At 39.0% G+C, this 18,617-nt stretch overlaps 1 protein-coding gene across 1 annotated transcript in view; it reads left to right on the top strand.

Annotated features, from left to right (window-relative positions):
* The window catches only part of hectd3 (HECT domain containing 3), a 45,279-nt gene extending 32,015 nt beyond the window's left edge, over positions 1 to 13,264 (top strand). The window contains 6 exon segments of the mRNA XM_055641630.1: positions 1,910 to 2,116; positions 2,678 to 2,807; positions 3,603 to 3,677; positions 6,590 to 6,671; positions 9,377 to 9,448; positions 12,532 to 13,264. Coding sequence (XP_055497605.1) covers positions 1,910 to 2,116; positions 2,678 to 2,807; positions 3,603 to 3,677; positions 6,590 to 6,671; positions 9,377 to 9,448; positions 12,532 to 12,616 — 651 coding nt within the window. The 3' untranslated portion in view covers positions 12,617 to 13,264.
* Positions 13,265 to 18,617: the final 5,353 nt, after the last annotated feature.

The following is an 18,617-nucleotide window of genomic DNA, read 5'->3' as shown; positions in this document are numbered from 1 at the left end:
TTAACTCCGGCCTGCCAAGCAGCCTTAAACCACTGCAATTCACTTATCAAGTCACAACACAACCACAACAAGTCAATGGCTAATGCCATCTTCCTAGCCCTACACTCATCCCTGGAGCAACTCAACAAGAAGGACACCTACATTGGGTTCTATTCAAGAAGTATAACTGCTTTCAATACCATTATCCCAACCAAGTTCATCTCCAAATTCATCAGCAGTCACCTCTGCCACTGAATTCTTGACTCCCTGACAAGCAGACAACAATCGGTGAGGATAGGTTCAAATTCTCAACAATGGTGCCCTGCAAATATGCGTTCTCAGCCACCTACTATACTCAGCGTATACTAACGACTAAAATGTGGTCCTGACTCCCTTCTACCTCATTGAGGACCTCTGAACTATCTTTTATTGGACTGTATCTTGCACTAAATGTTGTACCCTTTATCTGAGCACTGTGGATGGTTTGACTGTAATCGTGCATAGTTTTTTTGTTTGACTGGATAGAACGCAATAAAAATCCTTCACAGTACCTGGCTACTCGTGAATAATAAGCTAAACAAAACTAACTCATGAGTGATCTTGGAGTTAAAATTGCCATCATCCATTCCTCCCACCGCATAAACTATATATACTTTTTTCCCGGCAATGAAGACGCACCCCCAATTTAAGTTGCTAAATTTTGAGAAAAGGATGGTAGGACAGGATCAAGGGTTTGGTTTAGACCAGGGATCGGCAACATCTCCTGCGTGCCCCAGGACTGGCATTAGTTCCCAGATCCTTCGCTTCCCCGGGACTGGCTACAGTTCCCAGATCCCTCGCTTCCCCAGGACTGGCTTCAGTTCCCAGATCCCTCGCGTCCCCGAAACTGGCTACAGTTCCTAGGTCCCACGAGTCATCGGGACTAGCTGCAGTTCCCAAGTCCAGCCCCAGCGGCTACTAGCAGCCCACCCGAGCTACCCCCCCCCCCCCCCCCCCCCCCCCCCCCCCCCCCCCCCCCCCCCCCCCCCACAATGCAGTGGCTCTGGAGCAGCGCGGCAGCGGTGAATGAGTGAGTTGCTGGTATGATCCCCGACCCCCTCCTTCGCAACCCTCCTGCCCGCCCCGCAACTTTACCCCTGGCCAGACTCTCTGCTGTGAAAGGAACCCCCCACCCCCTTTTACAGCCATTTCCCACTTTACTGCCGCTTCCCATCAGCTGCCAGCAATGACGGATAGACTTGGCTATCCCTCAGTACAGCAACATCGTTCTTGATATTGCTGCACTGAGGGATAGCCAAGTCTATCTTTCCTGGCTAACAACTTACCTTCAGCCTCCAAGATGCAGGTAAATTTTCGTGCCTTATTTTTGGGTGAAAAATAGCATCTTCATTGCCGGGAAATATGGTATCTATCATATGTCTGTCTTATGAACTGAAAACCATAGGGCAAATGGATTACCTTTTAGCCTCGGCAGCTTGGTATTATCATTTTTCAGGCTAACTAAGTTTGAAACCACAAAAGGCTTTACAGAGTAATACTTGCACTTGTTAATAGTTTAAATTCAGAATATATCATTATCACTTTGTATCCCATCACATTTGTGGTTCATAAGGATAGTGTTTCTTGGATATGCACTGGAGTTTGTTCATCAGCCTTGCGATGTCGGTGCTCCACAGTGCACGCCACCCAGGGTCATAGAAGGTGGACTTCTGTTGGAAATGTGAATTTGCAGTCTACTCGGAATTTGTTAAGGGCAATAATGTGGCTGCAGATTAACTGGAGCACACATCTACGGTAAGTAAGGTACATATTGTTAATAGTGACCTGACTTGAGTGCTTCATTAAATTATCTGTGTATTTTTACACGGAGTAAGGCTGTAAAATATTGATGAGCGATAGTCTGGAACACTACCAATCCCATTCTCTCTAGGTAAAATTATTGGAAGCCATGGAAACAATGGACAAGGAGACATTCGAATATAAGTTTGGAAACGAATTAACTTATACCACTGTACTGAGTGACCAGTCTGTAGTGGATCTGAAGCCTGACGGCAGTAACACAGTTGTTCAATATGAGAATCGGATGGAATTAATTCAACTGGTTCAGAAAGCAAGACTGGAAGAGAACAAAGATCAGGTAACGAGGGTCTTCAATGGTGGAGTAAAGGAAAAAGGTGGAAGAGACAGCGGCAAACTATAGAAATGCTGAATAATTTGTTAAACTTTCTTTAACAAATACCTAATGGACTGTGAGCAAACAAAAAACTGCTGGAGGAACTCGCTGGGTCAGATAGCATCTGTAGAAAGAAAGACACATGACACATGACATTGTGGTCTGAAGATCAGTCTCAAAACATCATGTGTCCATTTCCCTTCAAAGATGCTGTGAAACTTTCTGAGTTCCTCCAACAGTTTCTTTTTTTATTCGATATTACATCATCTCCAGTCTCTGAATGGACCATATTCCGTACAATCAATTTTGGCCCATTGTGGCTGCAACAAATTAAGGGAAACTTTAATGAAGGATATTCCAAATGTGCCCTGGCATGACTTGTTTCAATTTTTCCCTCCATTGATGAATAAATCATGTTGTGTAGCAAACTTACAGTGGATTCAAGTAAAATCATCTCTACTTTCAAAATATTTGGCTACTTTTATCAGCATCAAATTTGCTAAGCTTATACAATCTCTGATGCAGATTCAGTCAATGAGGGTTGGCCTGTTGAAGGTGGTTCCCCAAGCTGTTCTTGACCTGCTGCCCTGGCAGGAACTGGAGAAGAAAGTCTGTGGTGACCCTGAAATCACAGTGGAAGCTCTGAAACGTTTAAGTGAGTACAACATGTCTATCTACCAATTGTTGGTTATTTTCCTTTTTTGCTTTACTTGTTATCTACCAGTGAGGATTTTTCAATAGCCCACAAATCCAAGTTGTTAGCTGTCAACACAGCTTTGATTTAAAATGTTGTGTTAGTATCTATCGCAGGTGTTTTTCTGACGTTAACAAACTATTTAAAATCTGGCTTATAATCACAAAGACAAGTTAATGCTGGATATTTGAAAGAAGAATTTACAAAATCGTTGAATTGGCAGTCATAAGCGTTTGTATATTTTTTAACCAGCGCAGCACTGACATCTACTGGCGGAAAATAGTACTGTGTTTGATGGCAAATTACAAGGGGCTTGACTGATTGGGAAGAAAAGACGTGGGATGGGACAGAGCCTTGATAGAGGCGAGGTGATGGGCAATCGGCAAATGGGTAGAGAGGTGAAAAGGAGACAAAAGGTGCCAGAGTGAGGGCACACACACAAACTGAAAGAATAGCACCTCGTACACTATTTGGATAGCTGACAATCCAACAGTATAAACAACAAATTCTCGATTTTCATGTAAGAAACCCCTTTTTTTCACTTGAGCCCCTTCTCCCCCAAAGGTGCATACACCACCTCTCCAGGATTATTTGGGATGAACCAATAAAATGTTCGATTTGCCAGCAACACCTAAGTGTTTCTTTTGCAAATTATAAACGGACATAATCATTTATTTTGAGTCCATTGTCAACAAAACACAGGAGCTTAGACTTTATCTAATTGTAATTTAATTTGTCTACATTTTGTTTTTTAAGCTCGCTTTGACGATCTGGAGCAGTCTGATACCAGAGTCAAATATCTTTGGGAAGCACTCACAAATTTTACCAATGGTAAGTGGGCACCCTGCACAACACTACCTCGGCAGCGAACTATGATACACTACGTATGTGGTTGTACTATGTACAGTGCCCTCCATAATGTTTGGGACAAAGATCCATCATTTATTTATTTGCCTCTGCACTCCACAATTTGAAATTTGTAATAGAAAAATCACTTGTGGATAAAGTGCACATTGTCAGATTTTAATAAAGGCCATTTTTATACATTTTGGTTTCACCATGTAGAAATTACAGCAGTATCTTTTTGTCTCCTTACAGCAGTATCTATACATAGTCTCCCCATTTCAGGGCACCATAATGTTTGGGACACGGCAATGTCATGTAAATGAAAGTCATGTTTAGTATTTTGTTGCATATTCTTTGCATGCAATGACTGCTTGAAGTCTGCGATTCATGGACATCACCAGTTGCTGGGCGATGCTCTGCCAGGCCTGTATATCAAGCCATCTTTAGCTTAGAATTTCGTAGTTCCTAACAAGTTTATGCTTATTTTGGGGGCTAGACCCCTTCAGTTTTCTCTTCAGCATATAAAAGCCATGCTCACTTGGGTTCAGATTGTGTGATTGACTTGGCCACTCAAGAATTGACCATTTTTTAGCTTTCAAAAAATTCTTTGTTACTTTAGCAGTATGTTTGGGATCATTGCTTTGCTGTAGAAAGAACCGCCGGCCAATGAGTTTTGAAGCTTTTGTTTGAACTTGAGCAGATAGGAAGTGTCTGTACACTTCCAAATTCATTATGCTCCTACCATCAGTAGTTGTATCATCAATGAAGATAAGTGAGCTGGTACCTTCAGCAGCCATACATGCCCAGGCCATAACACCCCCACCACCGTGTGTCACAGATGAGGTGATATGCCTTGGATCTTGGGCAGTTCCTTCTCTCCTCCATCCTTTGCTCTTGCAATCACTCTGATATAAGTTAATCTTCATCTAATCTGTCCACAAGACCTTTTTCAAGAACCGTGGTTGCTCTTTTAAGTACTTCTTTGCAAACTGTAACCTGGCCATCCTATTTTTGCAGCTAACCAGTGGTTTGCAACTAGCAGTGTAGCCTCGGACAAATGATTCCTGAAGAGTGTGTGTGATCTGTCGGACAGGTGTTTGGAGATTTTTCTTTATTATAGAGCGAATTCTTCTGTCATCAGCTGTGGAGGTCTTTCCTTGGCCTGCCAGTCCCTTAACGATTAGTAAGCTCACCAGTGCTCTCTTTCTTCTCATTGATGTTCCAAATAGTTGATTTTGGTAAGCCCACGGTTTGGCTGATATCTCTAACAGTTTTATTCTTGTTTCTCAGTCTCATAATGGCTTCTTTTACTTTCATTGGCACAACTTTGGACCTCATGTTGATAGACAGCAATAAAAGTTTCCAAAGGTGATGGAAAGACTGGGTGCTGAGAGCTCTCTTACACCTACATTAAGGAGGCAATTAAACACACCTGAGCAATTATAAACACATGTGAAGCCATGTGGCCCAAACATTATGGCGCCCTGAAATGGGGAGACTCTGTATAAACACAGCTGTAATTTCTACATGGTGAAACCAAAATGTATAAAAATACCCTTTAATAAAATCTGACGGTACACTTTAACCACGTGTGATTTTTTTTTCCATAATAAATCTCAAATTGTGGAGTACAGAAGCAAATAAATAAATGATAGTCTTTGTCACAAACATTATGGAGGACACTGTACTTATGCTTGCATTATGGTCTGATTACTTAGTATAACGTGTGATTTATTGTATGTTTATTTGTGATGTTGTGTTTAATGTGTCTGTAAAGTTTCTTTAAGTTAGAATTTCATAGTTCCGTTCCTGGTACATATAACAGTTAAACACTTGCCTCTTGGCTGCGATCAGACTTGTTAAACCATCTACATGAGTTTCCATAATGAGAGTTTTCTGCATGAAACCTAAATCAGAGATGATTTTCTGAAAGTCTTTTCCTTTTTATTCTAAGGATTTATTTCCATTTCTGGACTAATGTTGATGACTATCTGTCAGCCATGGGGCATTGAAATGCCTTTGCCAATTCTAAAGGACTAAAATTTTTAATATACCACAAAAGATAAAATCATTTTGTTTTTTCTTTGTCTAAAACCATAATATCACATCAGTGAAAAACTGGGGCTTGCCGGTGTCCTGGCCAATAGTTATCTGACAATCATAATCACTTCAAAATAAATAATTAAAATTATTGTTTGGTGATAAGACCCTTCTATGACTCCATGTTGCTTTGGGAAATCCCGGGGGTGTCAAAGATGCTCTACAGATTTTGTTTTTAAATATGGCCACGCAGAGGAATTCAATTATACAGATGATTTCCTTCTGATGGCCTGAATCTGAATTGAAATAAATTTGTGACAGTTTCAGTTAGTCTGCGTTTGAGAGCTTAACACTTCAACTGCCATTAATCAGATTATTTTATTTTTACATTAGTACATTTGGTTATTTTGATGCAAGTGAGCTGGGCTACTTATACAGTGTTGTTTTTGGCTGCTCAAATTAAATCTCAGACTAATTACCCAGAGAGAATGACTTCCCATCAGATTAATAATTGAGGGGAATTACATCTAAGGATATAACATTTATTCCCCCCGCCCCCTCCCCCTTTTTGTTAAAACATTTGAGAATGTTATACCACACCCGCAACCAGTAAATACAATCACCCAATACACTCACTTAAAGCAGCCCTCAGATTGTTTATTCTTTGTCTAAGATCAGATGTATGCAATATCAATTTGTGATGCTAATAGGAATTGTCTTTTAGCAAACAATCTGTGTCCAATTCAATATTGTTGTTAGTTTAGAGTTACAATCTAAATGTTTGTGTGGGGGGGGGGGGGGAGAAGATTAGAGACTTTTCTTAGTATTTTCTTTTAAACGTCTTATTTGCCTTTCAGAGGATCGTAGTCGGTTCCTGAGGTTTGTTACAGGCAGGAGCCGGCTGCCAGCCCCTATTTTCGTCTACCCAGACAAGTCCGGGTGAGTAGTTCAGATTTTGATTGGTGATTGCCCTAAAAGAGAATAAATATAGGATGGTAAAATGCCACAACTAACATAATGGAGGCAGAATATTAATTATTGGTGGAAAAATGATGAATATGCTTGAGTTACTTATCCTAGTAGTTTATCATTGCCCAAATTCTTAATCACCTCAAAGCCACTTGAGTGGTGGCAAGTGGCATTAAATACAAATTCATAGTTGGATGCCAAGATAGGACAGTCTCCAGAAAGTGTGATTGTTTATTATCAAAGCTGGTGAAGGAGCTTGTCCTTGGTTATCTAGCCTCAGAAGTAATAATGGTCTTAAGAATTTGATTAGGGTGAAAGAGGTAGAATATAGAACAGTAGAGCACAGGAACTGATCCTTTTGTTCACTCTGCGCCAAATATGATGCCAACCGTACTAATATCATCTGCCTGCCTGTGGTCTGTATCCCTCTATTCCCAGTCTGTTCATGTGTCTATGTAAATGCCTCTTAAACTTTGTTATTGCATCTGCTTCGACCACCGCCCCAGCAGCTCTTCCCAAACATATACCACTCTGTGTAAAAATAAACTTGCCTTGCATATTTCCTTTAAAATTATCTCCACTTGCCTTAATAAACCTATACATTGCTTAATTCAACAACGATTTAACAAGTTCAGAAATCTATATATTGCAGAATAGCAATATTCATGACATTGGAATAGAATTAGGCCTTTCAGCCCATTGAGTATACTCCGTCATTCAATCATGGCTGATCTATCTTTCCCTCTCAACCCCATTCTCCTGCCTTTTCCCTGTAACCTTACACACCCTTCCTAATCAAAACCCTATCAATCTCTGTGTTAAAAATATCCAAACACTTGGCCTTCACAGCCATCTGTGGCAAGAGATTTCATAGATTCACCACCATCTAGCTAAAACATTTTCTCCACATCTTTCTAAATGTATGTCCTTTTATCCTGAGGCTGTGCTGTCTGGCCCGATACTCTCTCATGAGTGGAAATATCCTCCCCAAATTCACTTTATCCAGTCCATTGATTATTCAATTTCAATGAGATTTCTCCCCCCCTCCCTTTAAAATCTAGTGAGTACAGGCCCAGACCCATCAAATGCTCATAATACATTAACCAAATCATCCTCGGGATCATTCTCGTAAACCTCTCTGGGCCCTCTCCAATGCCAGCACATCCCTTCTTAAATAGGGGGCCCCAAGACTGCTCACAATCCTCCAAATGCTGTTTGATCAGTGCCTTATAAGCCTTAGCATTACATTGACTTTTATATTCTAGCCCCCTCCAAATGAATGCTAATTTGGGAATCCTGCACCAGTCCAACTCTCTTTGCACCTTTGATTTCTGAATCCACTCCCCATTTAGAAAATAGTCTACGCCTTTATTCTTACTACTGAAGTGCATGACCACACGCCTTGTTAGGCTGCATTCCATCTGCAACTTCTTTTCCCACTCTCCCAACCTGGCCAAGTCCCTGATTCCTCTGTTCCCTGCCCCTCCATTTATCTTGCAAGCTTGGACACAAAGCCATCAATTCCATCATCCAAATCAAACAAGGTGAAAAGTAGCGGACCCAGCACCATTAGTCACCGGCAGCCAACTAGAAAAAGCTCCCTTTATTCCCACTTTCTGCCATTCTGAAATTGACTATCCATGCTAGTATCTTCCCTCTAGTACCATAGATTCTCAGCTTATTTAGTAGCCTCACGTGTGGCACATTAAGGCCTTCTGAAAATCCAAGTAAACAACACTGATTCTCCTTTGTCTATCCTGCTATTTACTTCGTTAAAGAATTCCAGCTGATCTGTCAGGCAAGATCTCCCCTTCACAAAGGCCCATCTTATGTGCTTCTAAGTAATTTGAAACCTCATTCCTAATAATGAACTCTAAAATCTAACCGACCACTGAAGTCCGGCTAACCAGCCTATGGTTTCCCTTCTTGAGCAGTGGAGTAACATTTGCAATTTTCCAGTCCTCTGGGAACACTCCTGCCTCTAGTGATTCTTCAAAGACCACTACTAATGCCTTCACAAACTCTAAAGCTACCTCTTTCATAACCCTGGGGTGTAGTCTATCTGGTCCAGACAATCTATCCACCTTCAGATCTTTCAGCTGCCCAAGCACCTTCTCCTTAGTAATAGCAGCTCCACTAATTTCTACCGCCTGACACTCTTGAATTTCTGGCATGGTGCTGGTGTCTTCCGCGGTGATAACTGATGCACAAAACTTATTCAATCCATCTGCCATTTCTTTATTCCCCATTACTACTTCTCCAGTGTCATTTTCAACAGGTCCAATAACTTATCTTCATATTTCATCTTTTCTCCCCTTATTGCTTTAGTTGTGTAGGCTGCACCCTCACAAGAGTTGTTAGTTCATACATTTCTGTTTTCCTTTAACCCAATTTAGGCCGAGGCCTGAGGTGTATAATGGTTGTGAAAGGGCAGAGCAGTGAGGAAATATCTTATTTTGAATATCCACATGATCCTATGACACATCCCATAGTAATTTCCAAACTAATGTTGTTCCTGGACAGGATATTAAGTCTTTCCATTTTTGTTAGACTTTTTTCTCAATTTTCCCGATATCGTTATATTGAGAAATAAATTGCAGATGTTTCTTATATTTCATGTGGCATTTTTAAATAGCTATAATTTAAAACATTTTTCTATTTTTGTTCTTTAACAGATCAGAGAAAACAGATGCACTCCCAGAATCCTCCACATGTTCCGGTGCACTTTTTCTACCAAATTATTCCAGGTCAGTTGTTTTTACCAAGTTTTTTTTTTTGGTGATGTTTCTCTTTTTTTCTGGTAGGTTGACTCTTATCTTTATGCATATTGCTAGTCCTATTGTGCATTGCTTCAATACCCACAATACTAAATCAGCAGTATTTGGCACCTGGCACATTAGGGGCCGTCAACCTGGGCCCCGGCTTCCTGGGCCACTTTCTTCATGGTTTTTAACTGTCCTGAGAGTTATGACAACAGGGTATGGTGTGTTGGCACTTTTTTCTGTTGCATAACTATTGAAGGATTGGTCACATTTGATTCATTTCACAATCTTCAGTTTTGGTTGTTTAATACACAACATCTAAATATTACCGTATATGTGAATGTATTACATAGATGTGCAAAATATCCCACCTTATTTCTGACAAATGATCTTCGTGTTCCTTTTCCACAAAATGCTGCCAAACTCCATCTCAGTAAAGGAGTCTGAAGAAGGGTCTCGACCCGAAACATCACACATTCCTTCTCTCCAGAGATGCTGCCTGTCCCGCTGAGTTACTCCAGCATTTTGTGTCTGTCTTCCATCTCGGTACCTGTGCTCAATTTGCATATCTGAAATTAATTAATCCTTAAATATTAGCAGCCAGTTCACATAATTTGGTAGACAATCTCTGTAAATTTCACCTTGGACGAAACCAAGTGCATTTATATCAAGGGTGTGTTGTATTGGCCTAGATTTTGCTGCACTGTTAATGATAACACTGTCAGTGCTTCAGCAAAGTTAAAGTGCTGCCAGGTTCTGGTAATCCTATTTGCACAGTTAAACAACAATTGAGATACGGATTTCATTGTACTCTGAACTTCCACAAGGTGTTGTGGTTCTTGCTGAGGGAATCTGTACAGAGATGACAGTAATAGGGTGCTTGATCTACTTTCCCACAAGTTTTGCATACAATTCCGAGTGAATGAGTTTTCAACAGCTAAAGTGATAATGATGCCTGAAAATTTTAATTTTGCTTGTGCAGAGACTTGTTTCCCTCAAAGGAAAATTGATGTTGCACTTTAAAAAATAATATATTATCTATGCTATTTGTTCCAGATTTTCTTTAACTACTTTATGTGTAAATTGTTTTCCTTTGTGCTTTGTATCTTCTTGTCTCCCAATATTTTTTTTTAAGCTGATTATACTGATAGAGCGAATCAGCTCAGATACATGTCGTTTCAGCCCTATGTGTTCATGTGAACCAAACTGTTTAACTGGTCCCACTTGCCTGTGTCTGACCCATAGCCCTCCCAGTCGTTCTTATTATCTGTGCACTGTTTAAAATGTCATTGTATCTACCTCTACCATTTCCTCTGGGAGCTTGTTCCATCTACCCACCACTCTCTAATTGCCCCTCTGGTCCTTTTTAAGTAATTCCCTCGCACTTTAAACCAATGCCCTCTTTTTTGACTTCCTATCTATGGCCCTCATGATTATATGCACCTACAGGTCATCGTCTGTCTCCTATGCGCAGCACTATGCTATGCTAAAGCGCTCTGCTTCACACCAATGCTTAAGTTGTATCATGGATGAAGCTAAGTAGAGCAATGAAGTCTTGCCAAGGGAAAGGAGCTTTACAGCAATATTTGGGCATCAGTTGTAAATTGGCTGCAATGGGAAATTATTTTTTTACTTGCACCACTGTTCAACTCTAATGCCATTTTGCATGTAGTAATGTGTTAATTACTAAATTGTTAGTGACAGAATATCAAACCATTGTCAATCATTATTATTGTTTGAAGATTTAACTACTTTAGATTCCTTCAGTGTGGGTCTATTAGACCTTAAAGTAATTCTATGGGCAATGAATGTGATCATTCTTTGCTTTCAATGCCCCATATAGCAGAACAATGCAGGGGTGGAAATAATGGACAGATGCAGCCATGTCAAGTGTGGGATAGGTGAGGTGAACAAAGGGAACAAAAGGAGAGGAAATCTTGATGGACAGGGGAATGTGTGTGAGGTGAGAACACTCGGAATGTGGGTTTCCTGAAGTTGGAAAATTAATTGTTCTTATCATTGGGTTCAAAGCTACCCAAGCAGAATATGAGCTGTTGATCTTCCAATTTGCAAATGGCTTCTGGTCCAAGAACTCCAATTTGTATTTTGCCTCTTGTAGCAATGGAGAAGGTTGAGTTTGTACATTCAACCTAGCTGGTGGTCGAGGGTGTTTGTTATAGCCTCCACATTGATCTGTTGGCTATCCTAGGACAAACCGCGGGTGATGTTTCCAGGTGGCAAAGTAGGCTAGAAAGATCTGGGCCATTGTTGCATTTTGTGCTTCAGCTTTTGTTAGCACAAGTGCATGTAGCTACCTGTATTTTATCTCTGATGCTGATGACATGTCTGAAAAGGAAAATCTTTAATTCCCCAACTTTTCCAAGGAAAAAAATTGTTAAAGAGAAATAATGAATTTTAAAAAACAATCCAAAATTTCAATGCACAAAGGGGACATGACTTGAGAATTAAGGAACTGAAGTTTAGGGGTAACATGAGGGGGAACTTCTTTACTCAGAGAGTGGTAGCTGTGTGGAATGAGCTTCTAGTGAGGGTGGTGGAGGCAGGTTCGTTTTTATCATTTAAAAATAAATTGGATAGTTATATGGACGGGAAGGGAATGGAGGGTTATGGTCTGAGCGCAGGTATATGGGACTAGGGGAGATTATGTGTTCGGCACGGACTAGAAGGGTCGAGATGGCCTGTTTCCGTGCTGTAATTGTTATATGGTTATGGTGATCAGATGCATTATGTTTTTCAGTCAATTCCGTTTTCTGTACATCAATTAAAACTTTTTTTGCCTTGTTATAAATATATACATATGTTCCAAAAATTGGGGGGGAAACTTTTGATCAAGCATAAATCTTCCCAAACGCACCTGCTCTATTTTAGTCAATAGCAATTTTTCTTTCTAAACAATGAGCATTTATTGCGTGCTCAACAGGAGTCATCTGTAAAATACTCCCATTTTTAAGATTCCTCAATAACAACAATTAGGCTATATATATATATATATATATATATATAAGCATCTGTTAATTTATTTTTTAAACATATGCTTTCTTTTCTAGTGCAAAGCAATGTGAGGAGAAGTTACGATATGCCGCCTATAACTGCGTCGCTATAGACACTGATATGGTGCCATGGGAAGAGTGACATTAGATATTTGCTGCTTTGAATAGTACTTTGTGGTTAGTGAAAGCATCTTTGAGTTGCCTTAAAGTTTTGTCTTTATAAATGCTAATTCCTTGAGATGTAAAGATTAAGCATTTTATTTTTGCCTTTCTTAACCCATGCTTGAATTTTCACTTTAACCAATTAGAGACAAATATGTTTTCGCATATGAATCAGAAAATGACCAATAAAGCTCTCCCATGCTGCAGTGGTTTTTATTCAGAGTGATGTGTTTGCAGTTTGTCTTGCAAGATCACCACAGGTTTGGGTGGAGAGAAGATTCTGAGGATGGATGCAGGGCAATCTGCTGCAGGATGGGGAAAAATCAAACACAGTGTGCAATCTGTCTGAAGAAGAATCCAACCCAAAGCGTTGACTGTCCATTCCCTCCATAGATGCAGCATGATCTACTGATTTCTTCCAGCACTTTTTTTTGCTCAAGATTCCTGCATCTTCAATTTCTTGTCTCATTATTGTCTTAGCTAAAGAAAGTACTTCTATACACAGTGTTTTGTAGCCAATGAATTGCATTTAAAGTGTACCACTGTTATTCTATGTGTATATTTGGCAATCAGGTTATGGACATGGTCCCACAGCAACACAAGTTAAATAAACACAAAATCTACTCTTTTTTTTTTGTGTTGCTCGTGATATTTCAAGGTTTATTTGAATCATTGGGATGTCCTTCATGCTGCAATCTATTATCTATATGTTATAACGCTGATGCTAGACCTTTCACTAGTAACTGGTCAGGAAATTGTGCACCTGAGTTAGGAATGTTACACAATTTTGAGATTTAAAAAATCAAGCCTGTAATTTATCCCATCAGATAAAGAATAAAAATAGCTTTAATTTGATACCTAATTCACTTTCATATCTTCAGTATTAAAAAAGGTATGGTCATTTTCATACTCGGAAATTAGCATCTTGTTCCCTATTGCTTTTCCATTAACTTAACACAAAAGCTGTGATTGGGGACAGTCAAAAGCCCATAACGTTCTTAAAAATTAAGAGAACTGAATGAAATTTTCAGTTATTATAGATTGAAGCATTCTGAACGAAATATGAAACGTCTTACTTGGATGACCTGAAATTAAAGCATATAATTAGTTAGTTACTTAATTGTAGCTAATTACAAAATTGACCGTTGTGACGGAAATAGTAATAAACACCAAGACTGCCTTGAAAATTCAAAAATGTGATTTTCTCATGATCACAACTTTAATATTATTGTATTATATGCTGTAAGTCCGTAACAGACGGGTAAATAAATTACGATTTCTAGCAAAATACCAAGTCTTCATGGAGAAGATCAGTTGCTAGCTGGTACATTGGCATATCATAATCAGTAGCATCATCATACTCCTCAGATTGTAACCAATAAGCAACTCTGAACACCTTGTTTTTCCTCAACTTTTCAATGTTGGCATTGTATACTACAGGTTTTTGCTCTTCAAACCACGCATGACATGCCTTTCTGCCCACTACTTTCCCATTAAGAATGTCTGGTAGATCATCACATTTGGAGTAGTCCAAATTCGGATAATTTCTGCGAATGCTGTCTAAATCGGTCTCTTTTGCTGGGCATTTGGATTGACAATTTTGCATTTCTTCTTCTGAGACATCTGTTTGAAATGTAAAGAGAAAAAAACAGTGAACAGCATTAACAGAAACAAGTTATTATTTGCTGTTTTAGAAAAAAGGTAGAAACGATAAAGTTAAACACTAAAACAAATAGTAAATATCTAACAAAAAAATCATTCATCAGTTTCATCAAATCAATTAAATTAATCTAATCGATTAAATTCGTCAATTCAATTACTAGATCTAAGCAACTATCAATTTCTTAAGAAAAGGCAAACATTTTTAAATAGACTAAGTATCCAAATAAGAAATAACAAACTGATCCCATTCACACAAGAATTCACAATATAACATGATTTTTAAATCTCACTTTGTCATGAATGTATATGCCAAATGGAAGGAATTTAATGTTTCATTCCCACAAATTAATCCAGAAACATCCACTCTCAAGATAATCAAAATTATTATTTATTTTGCACAATACATCTGACTAAAACTGTACTGTGGATATTTAGTATGAAAATATTGATCATGGATAGACAATACCACAAAATATAGATGATTTAGATGTTCTTATGACATGATTGTGCAAAAAAAAAAAAGAATTTGATTATCTTGAGAGTGGATGTTTCTGGATTGTGATTGATTGGAATTTGGCCGCTGCCATGATTTAAGCCCCGATACTGGCAGGCAAGACACGGCCTATTCGTATGGGGGGCCTAAAAAACATTTTTCGCATCATAAGATTAAAGTGAAGCCAAAAAGCAAGATAATATGTTAAATAAACGACATATTGTTTATTTAATTGTCCTGCAATAGCGATCCGTGATGATGAAAGCTTTGAAGGCGTTAGAAGTTGCGTTTAACTTAAATCCAATACAAACCCGCATTTTAATTCCCCCCCCCCCCCCCCCCCCCCCACACCTCTGGAATCTCACGCACAGGCAGCAGGCAGATCTGGAGTGCCACTGATGGTGGGTTTTGTAATAACGCTACCTGAGTTTCGATTATTTAATTTTTTTATTTTTTTTTTAATATGTTTTGTTTATTTTATTAGAAGTTCATACAATACAAAACAGTACAGTGGAACCTAATTTTAGGTGCCAACTATGTCATACCATAATCCATTCTATGTACAACCTCTACTTTTATGTTTTGAGAAAGGAAGTAAGACAAGAAAAAGAAAACAATAGAAAGGGGAAAAAGAGGAAAAATAGATGGTAGAGAATAGAAAAACGTGAAGTGTGTATATAACAAAAAAGAAAAAGTAGAAAGTAGAAATAGGAGAGAAGGCCCCTTAAAAGAGAAATTTTCAAATCTTTATTCAGAGATGTACATCTTGTCCAGTCATTTAATTTAAATGACTGGACAGAATGTGGGCTTTGTCATGGCCATTGTTTAATGCAAATTCTACTCCTTATTTGCTCAAACCTAATCGATGAGTTTTAACTCCTCACCCATTTGAAATAGAAATGTGCTTCTCATTGTAGCCAGTTTCAGAACAACATTGATAAAGGACTATTTGTTTGAATTACACACAGCACAAACAAAATGAAATTTAAAATGTTGCTCAGAACAATACATTCCAAAAAATAATCAGCAAGTTTGGAGGAGAATGAAATATTAATCTTATGCGTTGGATTGATCAACATGTTATAGCTTTAGTGATCACACTGCAACTGATGTATGATGGTATTTGCAATAGGGTGACTTCCGAGGACACATAGGATTAATTGGCAAAATAATTCTGTCACTCATGATCCATAATGTAAACAGATTCCATCAGTCTTTTATCCAAATATCCTTAAGTGAAATGGCAGAAATGGTTGGAACCTTTTGGGGCAATTAAGCTTTTCCATTGCTGGAGATGTGGTAAAGCTCAGTTACCTGGCATATTGCAGGACTGGACATGTCAAATATACTGGTTAACTTTGTTAGCTAAGATATCGCCCCAATATGGTGCTGCCACAGTGAAATGCCATTTAATGAACTGCCATATAACTGAAATTTACTGCGATTGATAAATAGATTTGAATTTGAATGTCGCTTTTTATATCTTTTGGATATTGACTTGTAGAGTAATGGAACTTGGTGCAATTTGCTCCTCAACTTTGGCCATGTGAGAGAATACATTGCTGTCTCTTTGTCGAATATTAATCCTAGATAATGCAAGAATTCAAGTGTGAATGCTGTGTTTGGTGTCTGAAAATGTATTAAATATATTCTGTACAATTTAAATAATTATCTAATGTCATTTGTTTTCTTTGATAGCCAAAGCCATTTGGAAACTCTTTCAAAGTATGCATTGACACCCAAAAAGACAATTGTGATTCCTATGCTTCTAATGGCACCCACACTACAAAAACATGGTTTTGTGAATCATCACATTTTTTATCCACTTCCTTCAAGCTAGGGAAAGCTGAAGTTAGGAAGTGTTCCATCTGGTTAGTTTTGCTATCACTCTGATAGACCAGTAGATGGGAGTACAACACTGGGAATCTCAACCAGGAAAAAATCCCAGCCAGACAAGTTTCATTTACGGAGAGAAAAAAATTGACAGGAGTTGTGTAAGTGATGAGAGTTCTGCACTACCTTTCTGCTGAATTAATTGCTGATATTATTGGTGATGCGAGTGAGGCCTAATGGAAGGAAATACAGGATGATGAAAAATCTTGCTTGCAGCAGCATCACAAGCGCATACTGTTCGAACACGGAAACATTATACAAATTACATAATTTCTAAAAAAAGGTTTTGCAATTTAAAAACTAGATATTAGTGCAAAAACCTAATTCAAAAAAAAATATTAACAAAAATGGTAATGCAAGAGGTGTTCTGTTGATGTAGGATTAGGTTGTGCAGATTGGTTCAAGAACCTAATATGTCAAAGTCGCTGTTCCTGAACCTGGTGGTGTGGAACTTAAGGCTTCTTTCTGTATCTCTTGCCTGATGGTAGCAGTGAGTAAAAAGCATGGCACAGAAGCACACGTTGCCTTCTTCTAAATGCTTTCAACAGAGAGGAAGGCTGTACCTGTGATTAACTGGGCTGAGTCCACCACTTTCTACAGCCTCTTGCATTCCTATGCATTGGAATTGGCATACCAGGGCGTGATGCAACCAGCTTGAATACTTTCTGCAGTACATCTGTAAAGATTTGTTGCCGTATTTGGAGAATACAAAATCTCCAAACTTCTAAAAGATAGACACAAAAAGCTGGAGTTACTCAGCAGAACAGGCAGCATAGGTGGAAGAGAAGGAATGGGTGACGTTTCAGGTCAAGATCCTTCTTCAGAGGTTAGAAGGACAGGTTATCTGGATGTTAGCGCCCAGGAATCTGAAGCTGGTAATTCTCCACCATCGATCCACCAACTGGCACGTGGTCTCCCAACTTCCCGTCTGAAGTTAACGTTAAATTCTTTAGTCTTGTTGGAGTTTGTTATGTAGTCTTTATGCTGTGGATATGGACAACAGGATTGATGATAGCACACATATCGGAGACTCTTGGTTTAATCAATGAAATCATAACAGGATTGACATTCAGAAGGTTTGGCATGGACACTTCTGTGATGCTGAGTAGGCATGAGTCTAGACCTTGACAACATTGTCAGCATAAATGTTGGGCCAACTGAACAGCTTTCTGCAGAAGCAAAGGAGACATGGATCTTCTGGAATACCATACACTATCTCCTTGCCCAAGTCTGCCAGTCAAGAGCCAGTATGATGGGATGGGGCTGTGTAACCATGCCTAAGACCTGTGACTGTAGGAAGAGAAATACACATCTCGACATATATATTGGGAATAGGCACACTTTCTGACTTTGTTTTGGCCTGATCATAATCTTTACATCACTCTGGTCACTTAGGTGGATGGATGCAAGAACAGCTGGAGCTTGTAAGCTAACAGATTGGCAGTGCAACAATTAGGTGCACTCAGTAATGAAAATGGATCTTGCAAAAATGACAGTAAAACAGGAAATCTGAGAGTATTCATGGGATCAGTCAGTATCTTTGACATTGTAGGTTAACGACTCCTCAGTACCACAAACCTGCTCAACTCAATCAGACCAACTTGTCTTTGCATAATAAAACCACATAGCCAACACATGATGTTTCTCATGTCGACGATAGACAAAAATGCTGGAGAAACACAACGGGCTCTTCAGTCTGAAGAAGGGTCTCGACCCAAAACATCATCCATTCATTCGCTCCATAGATGCTGCCTCACCTGTTGAGTTTCTCCAGCATTTTTGTCTACCTTCGATTTTTCCAGCATCTGCAGTTCTTTCTTAAGCAAATGTTTCTCATGTCGGTGAATCAACCTGGTTTATTAAACAAAATAACTTCCAACTATCTGAACATTGCAAGAGTCTGTCCCTGTAGATTTTTTTTTTAAATTGGCAG

Source organism: Leucoraja erinacea, chromosome 10 (genome assembly GCF_028641065.1).
Source record: "Leucoraja erinacea ecotype New England chromosome 10, Leri_hhj_1, whole genome shotgun sequence".
In the NCBI taxonomy this organism is placed as follows: domain Eukaryota; kingdom Metazoa; phylum Chordata; class Chondrichthyes; order Rajiformes; family Rajidae; genus Leucoraja; species Leucoraja erinaceus.
This window is presented reverse-complemented; position numbering and strand designations above follow the sequence as displayed.